The sequence below is a fragment of the Nicotiana tabacum genome, chromosome 24, assembly GCF_000715075.1.
Source record: "Nicotiana tabacum cultivar K326 chromosome 24, ASM71507v2, whole genome shotgun sequence".
Classification (NCBI taxonomy): domain Eukaryota; kingdom Viridiplantae; phylum Streptophyta; class Magnoliopsida; order Solanales; family Solanaceae; genus Nicotiana; species Nicotiana tabacum.
Genome location: NC_134103.1, coordinates 103439045 through 103455432, shown reverse-complemented (window position 1 = coordinate 103455432; position 16388 = coordinate 103439045). Strand labels below are relative to the sequence as shown.

At 32.0% G+C, this 16388-nt stretch overlaps 1 protein-coding gene and 1 pseudogene across 1 annotated transcript; both read left to right on the top strand.

Annotated features, from left to right (window-relative positions):
• Nucleotides 1-5669: 5669 nt before the first annotated feature.
• LOC107802578 (G2/mitotic-specific cyclin S13-7-like) lies at nucleotides 5670-8620 on the top strand. Its single transcript, XM_016626108.2, has 8 exons — nucleotides 5670-5827; nucleotides 6541-6743; nucleotides 6855-7091; nucleotides 7179-7304; nucleotides 7407-7655; nucleotides 7745-7903; nucleotides 8000-8178; nucleotides 8266-8620. The coding sequence occupies exons 1-8, from the start codon at nucleotides 5791-5793 to the stop codon at nucleotides 8414-8416; spliced, it is 1341 nt and encodes a 446-aa protein (XP_016481594.1). The 5' UTR covers nucleotides 5670-5790; the 3' UTR covers nucleotides 8417-8620.
• Nucleotides 8621-12737: 4117 nt separating this feature from the next.
• LOC107802580 (transcription factor MYBC1-like) lies at nucleotides 12738-15102 on the top strand (annotated as a pseudogene).
• Nucleotides 15103-16388: the final 1286 nt, after the last annotated feature.

Sequence of the window (16388 nt, the reverse complement as noted above, 5' to 3'; positions counted from 1 at the left end):
GACTAGTTTAATTCTTCGTTATACAGGATTAATCTATTTCTTATTTGAATTAATCCTTGTTGCAGAAGTACTTGTCAAATGCTAATCATATTATAATTTTTCCCAAAATATCTTTAGAAGCCTTTCTTCTCCAAAGAGATACCATAAATTCTTGGCGAGAAGATTCATAAGTAGAACATTAAGATAAGCACTGCTTTTGTTGGTATATCACATCTTAGGACTTAGATCTTTGAATTTCATATGAAGCCAAAGTCAATGTCCGGAGGCTCTAGAGTGAAGATAGAATTTACGAAAAATCATTGAAAATAATCCCATTCTTGTGTGTAAAAATGGCCAAACTTCTAAAATTAATTTACTTTAAAAAGTATTTTTTTAAAATACTTTACAAAAAAAAAAAGTATTTTTGGTGAGAAACAATTTGTATTTAGCTTATTAATTTGAAAAACATGTTTGATCAGTAATTAGTGTTTGATCAAACTTTTAAAAAATACTTTTAAACGTATTTTTCTGAAAAGTGTTTTTGGCGAGAAGCTATTTTGAGGGTGTTTGGCTAAGCTTATAAGCTGGTCAAACTGGCTTATAAGTACTTTTTTGACTTATTTACCCGTTTGGTAAACACCAAAAGTGCTTATAATCTAAAATCAACCATAAGTCATAAGTTGGTCACCTCTAACTTATGGCTTTTCAGCTTATAAGTACTTTTAGTTTGACCAAGACTTTTACTATTTAATCCTTAATAATATTTTTTAATTTGCAAAACATTTTTTCCAAAATAAATTTTTTAACTTTCTCTTCATTTCCATATTCGTTGTTTGTCCTTTTCTTTACAAAGAAATTTTTTAATTTATAATCTTTTATAAAGTTTTTAAGGGTATTCTAGTCATTTTAATAAAAGAATAACTTATCAGCACTTTTCTACCAAACACATCAATTGTTTATTATCAGTTTCAGGCTTTCAACACGTTTATCCAAACACGTAAATACTTATTTAAAATATCAATTTCAGCACCTAAAAATGACTTTCAATGCTTCAAACTTATCAGCTATTTACAATCAGCTGATCCAAACAAGCTCTTTTTCTGCTTCTCAAAAACTGTTTCTGCTTCTATTCAAAAATATTTTTTTTACTTCTAAAAGCTTGGTCAAATACCTTTAACTTCAGAAAAAAACATATTTTGCCAAATAAAAAACTTGACCAAACATGCTATTAATATTTGTGTTTTTCTTAATAAGAAAAAGTATTTGTGAAGTTTTTTTCTTTGAAGGTGATCATTCGTCTTGAACCAGTATCTCTCTTAAGCTTAAAGCTTGCTTCCCACTCAATTGCACTTAAATAATAATTAAGTTGAATGATTGAGAATATTGCTTCACCTAATTAAAGTACAGATCTGGATGTCACAACTCACAACCACCAGTGGGAAGAAAAGTGAAATTGGAAGCAAGTTTGGGAAGTATTCAGTGACAGATTCAAACGAGCAGATGCTTAACCAATATTTTTCACAAGCGGCGTGGATATTGAAACGGTAAATATGTGAATAAATTATTTTAATAATATTATATTTTTAAAAATAATTCAAAACATATTAATAAAATATATAATGCAAATATATTACGACAACTCGGCTCAACGGATTTACACTTTTTGAAATATATTTATAATAACCTATTTGGGTTAACTTTTGTAGATGGAAGGCACAAAAAGCCGTACTACTTCACTGGTTTTTCCGGAAACAATATATATTAAACTACATGTCGAAATTGAGACTCGAACTCGCAGCCTGAGCTCGGGTTGTCGGCAAGCGTGATTTTGCATAAATATATTTTTTTTGCTTGTATTTATATATTTCGAAGGTTTGTATTTTTTCAATACAGCAGAATCATCTGAATCCATGCATCATGCACGGATACAAGATATAAACATTGAAATACATTGAATACAAACATTAAAATAGAACAAAATATAAACAGTGAATGTATTTAATTTTAAAATACAGTGAAATACAGTAAAATACAATGAATACAAATAGAAATACAATGAATACAACCAATGGAATATACTGAATACAACAGTAATAACATGTATTAGGAATAACTAAAATACTGTTAATATAAATACATTTAAATATACTGTATATAAAATAGCGAATACAGTAAATACAAACATTGAATCTAATGAATGCAACAGTTAAAAAAAATAAATTAAAACACACTAAATACAAAAGTTATATACAACTGAAAAATCATTCTAATTAATTGGTTTGATAATGAGGCATGTTAGAATTGATTTTGTTGAGTTATATTAGGAGTGTATCACGCTAATTGATATTATTTCTATTATTAGACAGCTGGACATACCTATTTGTAAGGTGATTGTCGTTACTATATTCATGACTACATGGCGCGAATACATGTGCGTACAGCTGGACAGCCCTTATTTTAGGCACTTTTTGTTGCTGTATTCATGAATATAGCAGCGCGAATACATGTGAATACATGCGCGTACAGCTGGACTGCCCTGATTTTAGGCGCTTTTTGCTGTTGTATTTATGAATATATGGCGCGAATATATGTGAATGCATGCACGTATATCTGGATTGTCCTGATTTTTCGGAATTTTTTGCTGAATACAACAACGCGAATACAACGAATACACTACCGTAACAACTTAATAATAGCTATAGGAAGTAATTATGTATATGGTAGCTATAGGACGTTAATAACCACTAAACAATAATGGTTTTTGAAAATTTCCCTCGCATAAAAAAGCCAACATTTTAGCATTTGACATATGTTAGCCTAAAGTTATTCTCTCTCTTCTAATGGTTCAACCACCATCCTAAAAATAAGCCATATCAAAATTATTTTCCTTAAAAATAGCAAAAAATATTTAAAATCCTCTCTCATCTCTCATAGATACCATCATCCTAGAAATTAGGTTTCATTTCCTTCAGTAGTATCCGAAAAAACTCTCAAATATTTTTTAATTATTTTTTTTAGTTTTTTTATCTGTATATCCAAATATATATAACATAATAATAATTATATTATTTGTATAACATAACAATAATGTGTATATCAAAAAGGTATATTAAAATTTTATTTTCCTTCTTTGTATAACACATTTCAAATTGAAAACTCAAGTTCAAGACGACTCCACATATATCCCTTGTTGTATTCCGTGTATATCTCTATGTACATAAGTGATATATAATGTATATCATGTGTATCTGTGTATATCCATGAAATACAATGTGATATACACGGGTGTCCTAAATAAATTATGTTGTATACACGATATACAAAGTGATATACACAGACGTCCTTAAAAATCTATGTATGATATACACTGATGTACACGATATACAATGTGATATAAACATGTCGCAGTTGGATTTTTAGGTCTGATTTTTTTACCTGAAACCAGTGTAAATCACTTCTAATCTTGCTCAAATTTTGTATATAGCCTCGTTTAGATATTTTCAACAAATTTCAATCACACTTAGGGTTGTTAAAAACCGAACCAAAACTGTTAACCAAACGGAACCGATGGCTTATTGGTATCGGATTATCGGGGTAATTGATGGTGAACGGATTGAGATTTTATAATTAACGTCTTAACAGTTTGGGAACGGATTACTCAGTTTTCTTATTGGATAAACTGTTAATCTGTTAAGAATTTATATATTTATACTTTACCCCTATGTATATAAAGTACTATTAAAACCTAAATGGCAAAATCCCTTCTAATTCTCAATAGAACTGTCGTTTGTCCATAGCTAATGGCATTGGTAGTCGTTTTTGGCTTCTAACGAGGAAAAGCTACCACAACTAATAGAGACAGTTTTGAACTATGCATTTGGCTGATTGGTATTGATTGTTCAAAAAAATTCTATTTGGTTTAGCCGATAAACCGCCCAATAATTGTCAATCGGATACCAATTCGCCCGTTGTCTTATTGGATGGCTAGCAGATTACTATATTTATAATCCGATAACCGATAAGCTGAACCGTTAAGCGTAATTATCCGCCCGATAAGCTGAACCGTTAAGCGTAATTATCCGCCCGATAAGCACCCTTAATCACACCCACTCGTTCAATCGAACCAAAAAAAGAAGAGAGAAGTAAAATAAAGTTGAAACATATTTTCTCTCTTAGATTTTGCTTCTGATTTTCTCTAATGGAAGATAAACCTAACATTTTTATCCCACTGATTTTTTGCATAATTTACAAGAATTTTTACTAAACTATGAGAGCGAAAGAGAAGAGATAGAAGAAGAAATATAATGAGAGAAAAGGAGAGGGAAAAGGAAAAAATACGTAGAGAAGTGAGCGGCGAAGAGGGGGGAAATCAGACGGTTTGGGGCCGATTGTTTGAGAGAGAATATATAAGAGAGTAATTTTTTTAGGATTTGGCTATATAATGTCATTTGTTTTGGGCTATTTTTGCCAAACCTAATATAAGGCTAAAAATTGTTAATTTTTGTAATGTGTTGTCACCTTGTGCCATTTCTTCATCCGAATTCCGATTGAATAAGAAGAACTGGGCTAGAAGCAAAAGAGGCTTCATTTCTCTTGACGGGCCAGTTCTTTTGGAATGGTTGCAAATTGCAAAAGCAAATTGCAATATTTTACGCTTTTGCAATTTGCAAGTAATAGTTGTCCTTCCGTTTTAACTTCGAAATCAAATAATGAAAAGTACAAACTCAAATATAAAGCTCTTCTATATTTAATGCAATTTTAGAAATTCAAATATTAAATAGTTCAATCTATTCAATGCAACTTTAGAAATTAAATATGAATTTCTTCTATCTTTCAAATGCAACTCTAAAAATTTCAATCTTAAGTAGTTCAATCTCTTTAATGCAACTTCGAATTTCGAATCTTAATTTCTAAAGCATAAAATTGTTTTTCAAATTTTAATAATCCAACGCACGATTCAATGCCCAAATCTACTCCAAATGAGCTCAAATTTAAAATATAACTTTTAAATCATAAAGAACAAACCTCAATCATCAAATTATTAAAACAACAACAAATTTAACAAGATTATGTTGCAACTAAGAAGAAGAATAAGAATAAAAGAATCCATTGTTAGTCTAACATAAAAGAAAATTCAATGACGAAGAGAATTTTATTGGAATTAGATGCACGGGCTTGAATCTTAACACTTTCACGTAACCATTGTCTAGCTGGGTTCATTACCATCAATATCTCCAACATACACTAGTCCTAAGAAATTAGCAATATACGAGTCAACTACTACCTTTTCCCCTCTCCCCTCCTCTGATGTAATAAAAAAAAATATAAAAGTTTACTGTTGGATCTTCTTTTTATGTAAAAAAAGTTTAGGAATTTTTTTTGGCATCCAAAGTGAATTTTTATTAAGGTAGTGTAAAAATCATTTCCTACAAGTACTTGAAATTTAGTGTACAATACACTGTCATAGACTTTCCAACTGTAGCAGTATTAATGACCTTATCGAGTAAAATTAATATACTCAGTACGAAATTCCTTAGTATAATAAACCTAACGGCTAGTTTTTGGTGGAATATAGGGAAACACAATTAACACCGTCAGATCTGCTCTCTCTCATCTAACGGCTACTATTTCAAAAAATAATAATAATACGACCGTTAGAACTGTAGCGCCGATTCTGCAGCTTCAAAAAGGGGTCTTCTTCATTGTACCAAAATCTATAGTTTCTCAGAGGCTTTTCAGAGAGAGGGTAAGGGGGAGAGAAGGGGAAGGAACCAAGATTTGGAAATTTCAACGAGAGATATTTTCTCTGTAATGGCTTCAAGAAACGTTCTTCAACAGCAGAATATAGGTTAGAATACTGGGTTCTTCTTTTTTCTTTCTTTACTCATCTTTTGTTAATTCCTTTTGGGGTTTCTTGTCAAATTTGATCAAAGATTATACTCACTTTCTTAAGGGTTTTTTACTACCGATCCTGAGTATTTTGTGCTTGTCTTTGTCTTTTTTGCCATTCACCTAAAGTAAAGTTGGACATTGAAAAAGATGGGTTGGTGTTTAGAGAGTGTTTGAACTAATTAAACTGTCTGCAGTCTACTTCACAGAATATCTCGATCTAATGTTTATCCACTTGAAGTAGATTGAATATAAGGATTGTAATAATGTGAATTTCGCATATAATTTATTTGAAGAATTCACCTTTCTCTTAATAGATATTAAATAAATGAATTAATTTTATAGATCTTTTGGCATATTAATCAGAGATATTACTGAAACTAAATTGGATTTTACCAGGTTTCACAAAACAATGTTTCTCTATACCCCTCTCTCCGGTGTATTATTTCTACATTTTGCAGGGTATTTGTGAAAAACCTGATTAAAAAAAAAGCACGGACCTATATATTGGGAGAAAGTCTTTAAAGCTTTGGTCATAGAAATGGTTCTTTCAACAATTTAACAGTTATCCTTTGCCACTTCTTTTAGTATTTGTGAAGCTAGTTAGTATCTATGACATAAAAACAACTCTTGCAATGTTAATACTAAATCCAAGATTTGTACATCGGTCAGGTGAGGCAGTACCCGGGGCACTAAAACAGAAGAATATGGCAGCAGCAGCACAAGGTAGAAACCGAAAGGCGCTTGGTGATATTGGGAATAATGTGGTAACTGTTCGTGGCGTCGAGGGAAAGCCACTTCCTCAACGCCCCATAACAAGGAGCTTTTGTGCACAATTGCTCGCTAATGCACAAGCAGCAGCTGAAAACCAAAAGGTTTAATTTATTATGACTTGAAAATCATATTTTCTCTTAGTATTTTCATCAAGTTTTATCAAACAGTTATACTAATAAAAAAGGGGTTGTTGATCTTTTATTCATTTGTAGAAATCTTTGGTGGTTAATGGGGATGCACCGATCGTTGCTAAAGGAGCTCTAGCGGTTAAAGCTGCAGCCAAAAAACCAGCTCATAAGAAAGTTGCTGTAAAACCAAAGCCTGATGTGATTGAAATTAGTCCTGGTACTGAAGAACAAGTGAAGGAAAATAAGCAAAAGAAGAAGGCTGGTGATGACTCTTCACTAAAGAAAGCAACTCTTACTTCAACTCTCACTGCTAGGAGCAAGGTGGGAATTTTTTGTTTAATTCTGGAACAATTATATTCGGTCATATTTCTCTATTTTGTTGTCTGATTTATCTTATGTTTTTCAAAGGCTGCTTGTGGACTGAGTCATAAACCAAAGGTCCAGATTGTGGACATTGATGCTGTTGATGTGAATAATGAGTTGGCTGTGGTGGAATATGTTGAGGATATTTACAATTTTTATAAGATAGCTGAGGTATATTGTTGTGTTCCTTATCCTTTTTAATTTGCATTTTGTTTCTTGTTCACAAATCTTGATTAAACTAAATATAGTTACTGTCTTTTTGTGTTACACTAGAATGAGAGCAGAATTCATGATTACATGGATTCACAGCTTGAGATAACTGAAAGAATGAGAGCTATTCTGATTGATTGGTTGATTGAAGTGCATCACAAATTTGAGCTTAGTCAAGAGACTCTTTACCTCACAATCAATATCGTCGATCGTTATCTCGCGGTCACAACTACATCAAGGAGGGAATTGCAGTTAGTAGGCATGAGTGCTATGCTCATTGCCTCTAAATATGAAGAAATCTGGGCTCCCGAGGTAACATTGTGTCAGTCACTTAAGTCTATGGTAAGTTACTTTTCCCAATTTCAAAGTTGCTAACAACCAAATACTTTATCTACTTTCAGGTGAATGACTTTGTGTGCATCTCAGATAAAGCTTACAGTCATGAGCAGGTGTTGGGAATGGAGAAAAGGATTCTTGGCCAATTGGAGTGGTACTTAACAGTTCCAACACCTTATGTGTTCCTCGTTCGCTTTATCAAAGCTGCTGTTTCTAATGCACAAGTGAGTTTGTCACTGTCTTGAATTCTTGCAATTGTCTGCTGTAAGACAGCATATATTTGTCTATGAAACTGACAGAAGAAATTCGATTTTATACAGATGGAAAACATGGTTTATTTCCTGGCTGAATTGGGGTTAATGAATTATGCAACAAATATCTACTGCCCATCGATGATTGCTGCCTCAGCAGTCTATGTTGCTCAACACACACTGAATTGCACTCCGTTTTGGAACGACACACTAAAATTGCATACTGGTTTCTCAGAGTCTCAGCTACTGTGAGTAACACAAAACTTAGCCATTTTCTTCTCTTGTTTGAATTATATTATACTTATATATATATTTGTACTTGTTTTGTAACACAGGGGTTGTGCAAAGTTGCTGGTAAGCTATCACATGGAAGCTCCAGAACACAAGCTGAAAGTGATTTACAAGAAGTATTCGAGACCTGAGAGAGGTGCTGTTGCACTGCAACCTCCAGCCAAATCCCTGTTGGCTGCTTCTTTATATGAATAATAAATAACCAAAAGGGGCTGGGGCTTAGTTCGAGTTCTTTATTTTGTTTTCATTTTTTTCTTGTTGTCACAATGCATTGAAATATTTAGTTAAAATCAACAACATTATTTCAAGAGTTGTTCACTTTCAGACTTTTTTTGGTGAACTGAATCCGGTAAAACAGGCAATGTGGTTCTAAAAGAATGAATAATAAACTTTGATCTCTATTTTGTTTTTTCGTCAAATTTGGCTGTAAAAGAGAATTCGTGACCTGTCTCAGAGAGTAATTTTTGGAAGCTAATAGACCAAAGATTGGACAACATTTTGATTCCAGTGTCTCACAACTGAGAAATTTAAAAGTAAAATCTGGTGGACGGCTTGACTCGTCCATGATTTTAATATATTTAGATTGAAAAAGCAAACAGATCATTATTGTTTTGGTAAATTGATGAATCTAGACAATACTATGTATTTCTTTTAAATATCCTACTAAAAACAGATCACAAATACGTTTTATAATAATATCTCAAGAGCTAATAAAATTATAGTAAAATTTAATTCTCGAGCGATTGACCAAAATTCGAGTTCCTTTTTGGATTTTCTTCTTGATCAAACAACAACAGCGAGAGGCGGGCGAGAGGCAGATACGTTATTCTTTTTTTGAAGTTACATCTACTATATTTATTAGTATAATTTTATATAAAAACGCGAATCCAGAATTTACCTTACGATTAAAAGTCAATTTCTAATCCTAATATCCCCTTCTTGCCCACGAGGTTGCCACCACTAACATCGAGCACCCAAAAACATTTCCCTATCTGTTAAAGAAAAGCACTATCCATCTCAATAATAATTAAAATGAATTAAAAAAATGCATTCTAACTCACAACTAAGTTTATTTGATTCCCACTCCAGCAACAAACTTGATGAAATAAGTATTGCCGGTAGATTGTAAGTATTCCGTAAAATTAAATACAGACACCAAAGTTATCAAAAAAATAATCATCTCCTCCATTGATAGAAAAAATATTAAAACTTTTCATAAGATTCAGATTAGAGGAAGACAACTCTCTCATAAGTCGATTCTTTTGGCCATCTTAGTGGAGGAATTGTAAACAACTTTAAACTACCAAGATTTTTTTTTCTTTTGTGATGCGAGTTTTTTTTTTAAAACAAAAAATTACTTTTGACATCCTTTTGTTTTGTTTGGTAATTCAAATAGGTGTGTTGAGGGTAAAACTTATTTTACAATAAAATATATCGACTTAAACGATTTAATAAAATAATAATATATTAATCATGATTAAATAAAATATTCAAATAATACATACATGTTATACATTTTTTTGTTGTTGCTAATAGACATGTTATACATTTGTTGATAGTGTAAACACTAAACACCCATTGCATTTTTTCTTTTTCCTGATTGCATTCTTAATGAGTATTAATAACAACAATTTTTTTTTCGAGGTAACTCTAAATTAACCCCATGGCAATAAGTCCTTCAAATACCATTAAAGGTCTTATTTAGTACAAGATGTATTTAATCTCTGAAATTAGTCAAGATTGTTACTGAATGTTGAATTTGTGATTATATTCATTTATTACTTGTATTCAATAGGCACGACGTATTATCACTGTAAATAACAAGTGCATCAACACTCAAGCCACATAATGCATATGTATATTGTTTCCCATTATACATTTTAATTGATTAATGTTGATCATCTTACGTTTTAGACATTGCAGGTTTAAATTTGAATGACAAAATATATTCTGTTTTAAAAGTGGGTCTAAGCACATAAAAGAAGTTTCTAGTTTATAAGAAAATACTGTTAAGAGAGTGACTTTTGTTTGGAAGAGGAGATAAAATTAAGATTCTAGAGCATATTAAATAATTCCTCTATTTTAATTTTTGTAAATTTGTTGCACCGGATGAAGTGTTGCCATTTTGAGTAAATTTGATGAGTGATCATTCAACTTTATGTTCATTACGCAAAAGTCACTTTTCTTCTTTCTGTTACGTAAAAAATATTCAACTTTGTGTTCATTACTCAAAAGTCACTTTTCTTTCTTTTGTTACACAAAAATTATTTTACTTTGTTCTATTTATCACAAAAGTCACCTTAGCCAGATTTTATAATACTTTATCCTTGACATTATATATCCTCTCATTTATGTAATACCTTCTATATTATATATTATATAATATATTTTTACCTAGGTATTTTATTTAAAAATACTTTAAATTATTTTATTTATTATTTTTATAATATATCCATACATCTAATTTTTTATGGCACTCAATTTGTTTAATCATATTCAAACATGAATATATTTTAAATATAAAAATGATAAAAAAATATTTATTTTTTAATATTTATTTAAAATAATAGAAACAGATTTGTTTAACAAATCATAGTTCTTTTATAGTCAATAGAAATTTGTAAAGAAGTTTCAAAGATATTTGTCTTTAATATTAATTTTTTTAAAGCTTTATCTGTTAATATTATTTATTTAAAAATATTAATCTAATGTGTCATTTTGCTAAATGTGAGTATTTATTTTATTAAATTAATGGGCATAGCTTGGCTGATAAATCAATAATTTTTGATTTTTTAATTTTTATTAAATATATTTCATTAAGCATGATTAAGACGTGGACTTGAGATTTGTTCACGGTAGTGTTACTGACAAATTTAATAATGCTACTCATATATCTTGAAAATTAATATTAAGAAAAAAATTAAATTTACGAATATATTATAAAATAATAAATAAAATAATATTAAGTTATTTTAATAAGAAAAATCTGTGGGTAAAAATATATTATATAACATATAAGAAGGTATTAAATAAATGATAGGATTAATAATAGACTTTTCAGGTTAAAGGTTTGTAAAATATGATCAAAGTGATTATTATGATAACTAGAACATAGTGAAATGATTTTTGTATAACAAAAAAAAGAAAAGTGACTTTTGGGTAATAAATATAAAGTTAAAAAAGCTTTTATATAATAATAAAAAAAATATTTTTGAGTAATGAACACAAAGTTAATGATTTACCGAAATTTACTTATTCTTTTTTGATAGGATAACTTTTTGCCGATGCGCGTATCATTTTTGCTCCATAAGAAAGTACAGAAAAAGCAATCTTTTTTGTAGAAATAGTATTTCTTTTTTATTTTCTGTTATTTAACAATCATTTTTCTCTTGCCAAAACAAGGAATCTATGAGACCTTGATTTTAGGAATTAGGAAAGCACCATTAACTAGTCACCTGATTGATCGGTACGGTCCACTTATAGTGGGTCGTGATTTACACGCGCTATGGATTTTGTGGGGTTAGGTCTAATAGCCCGTTTGGCCGAAATGCAAAAATAAACTTATTTTCAGAAGTATTTTTTTTCAAAAATACTTTGGTGCTAAAAATACTTTTGAGCAGCAATTAGTGATTGGACAAGCTTTAAAAAAATAATTCTAAGTATATTTTTCTCAAAAATATTTTTCAAAAAAATACTTTTGGAGAAAAGTCATTTTTTTCTGGTTCTCCAAAACTGCTTCTACTTGGCCAAACAACTTAATTTTAGAAAAAAATATTTTTGACCAAAAAAAATTACTTTTGCCTTAAAAGAAGCTTGACCAAACAGGCTATAAGTCTAGCGAAAGATGCCAATGTATTTATCCCACAGACATAAATCAACGTTTATAATTACTCATAGTTATTAATGAGTATTTTAATTTAATTTATGATTCTTAAAGTCAAATTACATAATATAAACATTAAGTAGGAATAAATACTTCTTCCTTTGCTTATAAATTTTAGTGACAAGTTGCTTATTAAAATAATTGAGGTACAACCAAGATATACCAAAAAGAGTAGTATATAATAGAGATGTGATAATTTCCCAAAAGAAAAAGAAAGTAGAAATAAAGTCTTATTTACCATTAAAGGCTGTGGTAGAGTGTTAAACATACCTCAATCCTTAATTAAATGTTTCAAAATCAAGTCTTAAAAATGGAGTTAACTTTAATAGGGAATTTTTTACTTCTAAAATGAAATTTTACTTCGCGAATCTGAATTAACAGGGCTCTTAGCAAGCAACCATAACATAAATACCTTTTAAAAAAATAAAAATATTCTTTTTAGGGGAATGGAGTGGTGGAAATTTTGTAAGAGTTTCATCAATACTAGTTGTAGTAAACTATAAATTTTGGTTTTAAGCACAAAGATCCTCAAATTCCCAAATAATAAAATCACATACTACCCATACCTCCCCACACCCCCCCTTCTCTCCACCCCTACCCCTTGCAAACACATCCAAAATCACATCATTATTGCAAATTTACAAAGCTAAACTCATTTGTCTCCTCTGTTAAAGCAGACCTCATTGGTCTTCCTCCTCCTCTTCCATCAACACCCAAATATCAAAGCTTTACTGTAAGGGGTGAGGACAGCAAAAAAAAGACAAAATTCCATCTCAGAAAAAATCTAATCTTTCTAGTCTTTGCTCTCTCTATCACAACCCCAATTTCTCAAATACACTCCCCTTTTCCCCCCCCCCCCCCTTTCTTCTACCTTAGTCTTCAGTTCATTTGTTAGAATTAGTCTATCTATCTGAATTTCCAAGAAGTAGAGATCATTGACCCCAGAAAAAGTTTCAACCCCATCTCAGAAAAATCTAATCTTTTCAAGTTTTATACTGTATATCACAATTCCACTCTCTAAGAAAATTCCTTTTCCTGGTCCTACCTTGTTTTTCAAGTTCATTTATCAATTAAGTCCTTCAATCTGTATTTCAAAAAAGGAGAGCAAAACTCTGATTTTTTTCAACTTTTATACTGTCTATCACAAACCCCATATGTTAAAAAGACTCATTTTTTCAGTTCAATTGTCATTGGTCCATAATCTTGTAATTTAGAATATTCTTGAAGGTTTAGTGAAATGAGAGAAGAAGATTCTAATTGGTTTGCTAAATGGGAAGAAGAACTTCCTTCTCCTGAGGAGCTGATGCCTTTATCCCAAACCCTAATCACTTCTGATTTAGCCTTAGCTTTTGATATTCAAAACCCCAATAGTCCACTTCCCAAAACCTACCACCAACAACACCAGCAGAGTACTCCACCAGTAGGAGTTCATACACCTTCATCTCACCCTAACTCATCAGCCGAGTTTGACTCGGCCGAGTTGGGTGGCACTGCAGGTTCAGGGGGTGTTGATGAACCTGCCCGCACCTTAAAAAGGCCTAGGCTTGTGTGGACCCCACAACTCCACAAGAGGTTTGTGGATGCAGTTGCTCATTTGGGGATCAAGAATGCTGTCCCCAAGACTATAATGCAGTTGATGAGTGTAGATGGCTTAACTCGTGAAAATGTGGCTAGTCATTTGCAAAAGTATAGGCTATATTTGAAACGTATGCAGAGACTTTCTAATGGTAGCAGTGGCAATGGAAATGGCAGTATACCGGGTTTATCCGGGGGAGGGATGGTGGATACAGTAACAGATCGACTGTTTGCTAGTTCACACGTTCCTCCACATTTTTTGCATCCAGGGAGGGGTAATTCGGACCAGTATATGCCGTTCGTGCCAGTGGCAGCAATGCACCATCATCATCAGATGGCTGCAGTTGTTGGACACCCTCCCCAACTTCAGCAGCAGTATAGGCATTTCGGGTCGCCACCAAACGGGCAGTTTGAGGTTCCATTCTTGTCGCGGCAGCAGGTTTAGAGAATGGGAACATCAGTGCATAGTAGTAGTCCTGTGGTGCCATCTTATGTTGAGGATTTGGAATCAGCTACAGCTGCTAATGGGAGAAAGATTCTTACTTTGTTTCCAACTGGGGATGAATAATATTCAGGGTAACTGTTGATTTGTCATTATGCAATTATCTTGTTAATTTGGCTTATGGATATATCTGGAGACTGTCTTTGGAATAATACTTAAGTCTTTGATTTAGAATCTTTTATTGGATAGGTGATGTTTCAGTTTTTAGTATCTCTATATAGGTGAATCCACTTTCCAGTCCATTACTGTCTTCAGGTCAAAGTCAGTTGTGTTTTTAATAATTAGGATTTGGTGCATAGTGTCAGTGCTGAAATTGTTCACTTAGACGAACTTCTACAGGTGTAATTATGTTGTGGTTAGCACTGTGTTTCTCTTGTCAGCCTCCATGTTGCTGTCTAATTTAACCCCCATCGGCTACTAGTGATGAATAATGAAGGAAATGTCAATTTGGGAGCATTAATGACATAATGGGCCTCAGAGTCAGTGGTAACAACATTCTCTAAGTATATTGATCAATGTGGTTTTCTGAAAAAAGTTGCTCTACTCCGTGGTTGCATAAGAAGCGCTAGACTTTCCTCAGCTCTGTATTTCTTATTGAGGTAAGTTGTTGTCTGTGAAGACATGATGGCAACAGTTGCATATAAAGCAAGATTGTTCGGATGAATATGAAAATATCAAATAGCTGTTGGTAACAGGCTAACAGCATTGGACAGCTTGATGCAGCTATCTTTGGCTATTTTCCCTAATCTTCTGATAAGAATTTATTTCTGATGTCTCCTGGTTTAGTGTCATGTAGAGGTGAGTCCTGCTTGTTGTAAATTGAGTGATCTCATTGCGGACTTAAACACTTTGTTGAAATCTCTCTGGACAGAATAATCATTCTGGTGCTAATGTTACTCCATTGTTTACTCCTTGCCGATACTTATTGCTTTTTCCTGTTAATGCTTGGCGGAACAGTATTTGCCACATAAAATAAGCGGATACATAGTATGTCTACTCCATTCCATATTGCTTCTATACCTAAGTATGAGAAAAAGCACGAGCTAAATCTCCACTTCAATATATGGAGCTGTTTATTTTGTAAGCGTTCTGAAACTTGTCACTTAAAATGCGATTGTGTGTAACTACTTAAGAGTACCTTCTGAGCTTATAAGTTGTTACAAGGTAGGTAGAAATTGTATCATATTTCTGCCACAAATTAAGGTTATAGGTAACAAAGTTTATGTACTAGAAGATCCTTTCTCAATCTTTTAAGATACTGAAGCTAGCATGAAAATGCTACTGGCAAGCAAATTGCAAATGGATAGCTAGATAGCCTTTTAACTTTCTGAAGCTATTTGCTCTTAGTTACTATTGTTTCTTAGTTTTCCATTCGGGGGGGGGGGGGGGGTTGGCCATGTATTATTCTGTTTGTTTGGATAGAATGCATATCCTGTTGCAGATGCCAAAAGGAATTGGGGCCACCTGTTTTTAGAACCTGTGTCTTCAATTCTCTGGCTTGTAGTGCATGGGCCTTGTGAACTCTTGTCTAAATTTATTGGTTTATTAAATGTTGGAAAAGTATAACGAGTTCCCGTAGAAGGCGAACCTATCAAGTTTAAATCTTGGATCCACCCGTCTATCTTCCATTTTGTTTGTAAACTTTTACAATGCTGCTTTAGACATGCCTGATCAATACTGATTGATCTTTAGGACGATGTCTGGAGTAATTCTTATCCTATGGAAATGGATTTCTGTCGATATATTTGTTGATATTGATTTTCAGTTATATAAATTTCGATTGGATTATGAAAGCTTATAGTAGCAACTAGCAAAATAGTAGGATCAATTACTTCTATTTCACATTTTAAAACTATTTTCTTGCTGGCCATGTGCTGCTGCTCTGGCTGTAGCTTATATAGTTTACTTTGGGATTAAGTGTTGGATTTTATTTATAAATAGTACTTTTGTTACCAAATCACTTTTGTAATACGTTAACCCCCCCCCCCCCCCCCAAATAAAGTCATTTCCAATAATTTTGCTTTTATGCTTCTGAACCTAAAATATACATTATCAAAACCTAAACTATATGCCAAAAAGTTGTGTCCAAGTAAAGAATTCAAACATAGCTGCACTAAGATTAAGTAAATCTCAATTAATACTAGAGATTATTAAACAAAATAAAAAGGAGAAAAGCTTAACCATCTTTTAATAATCAAATGATGCAT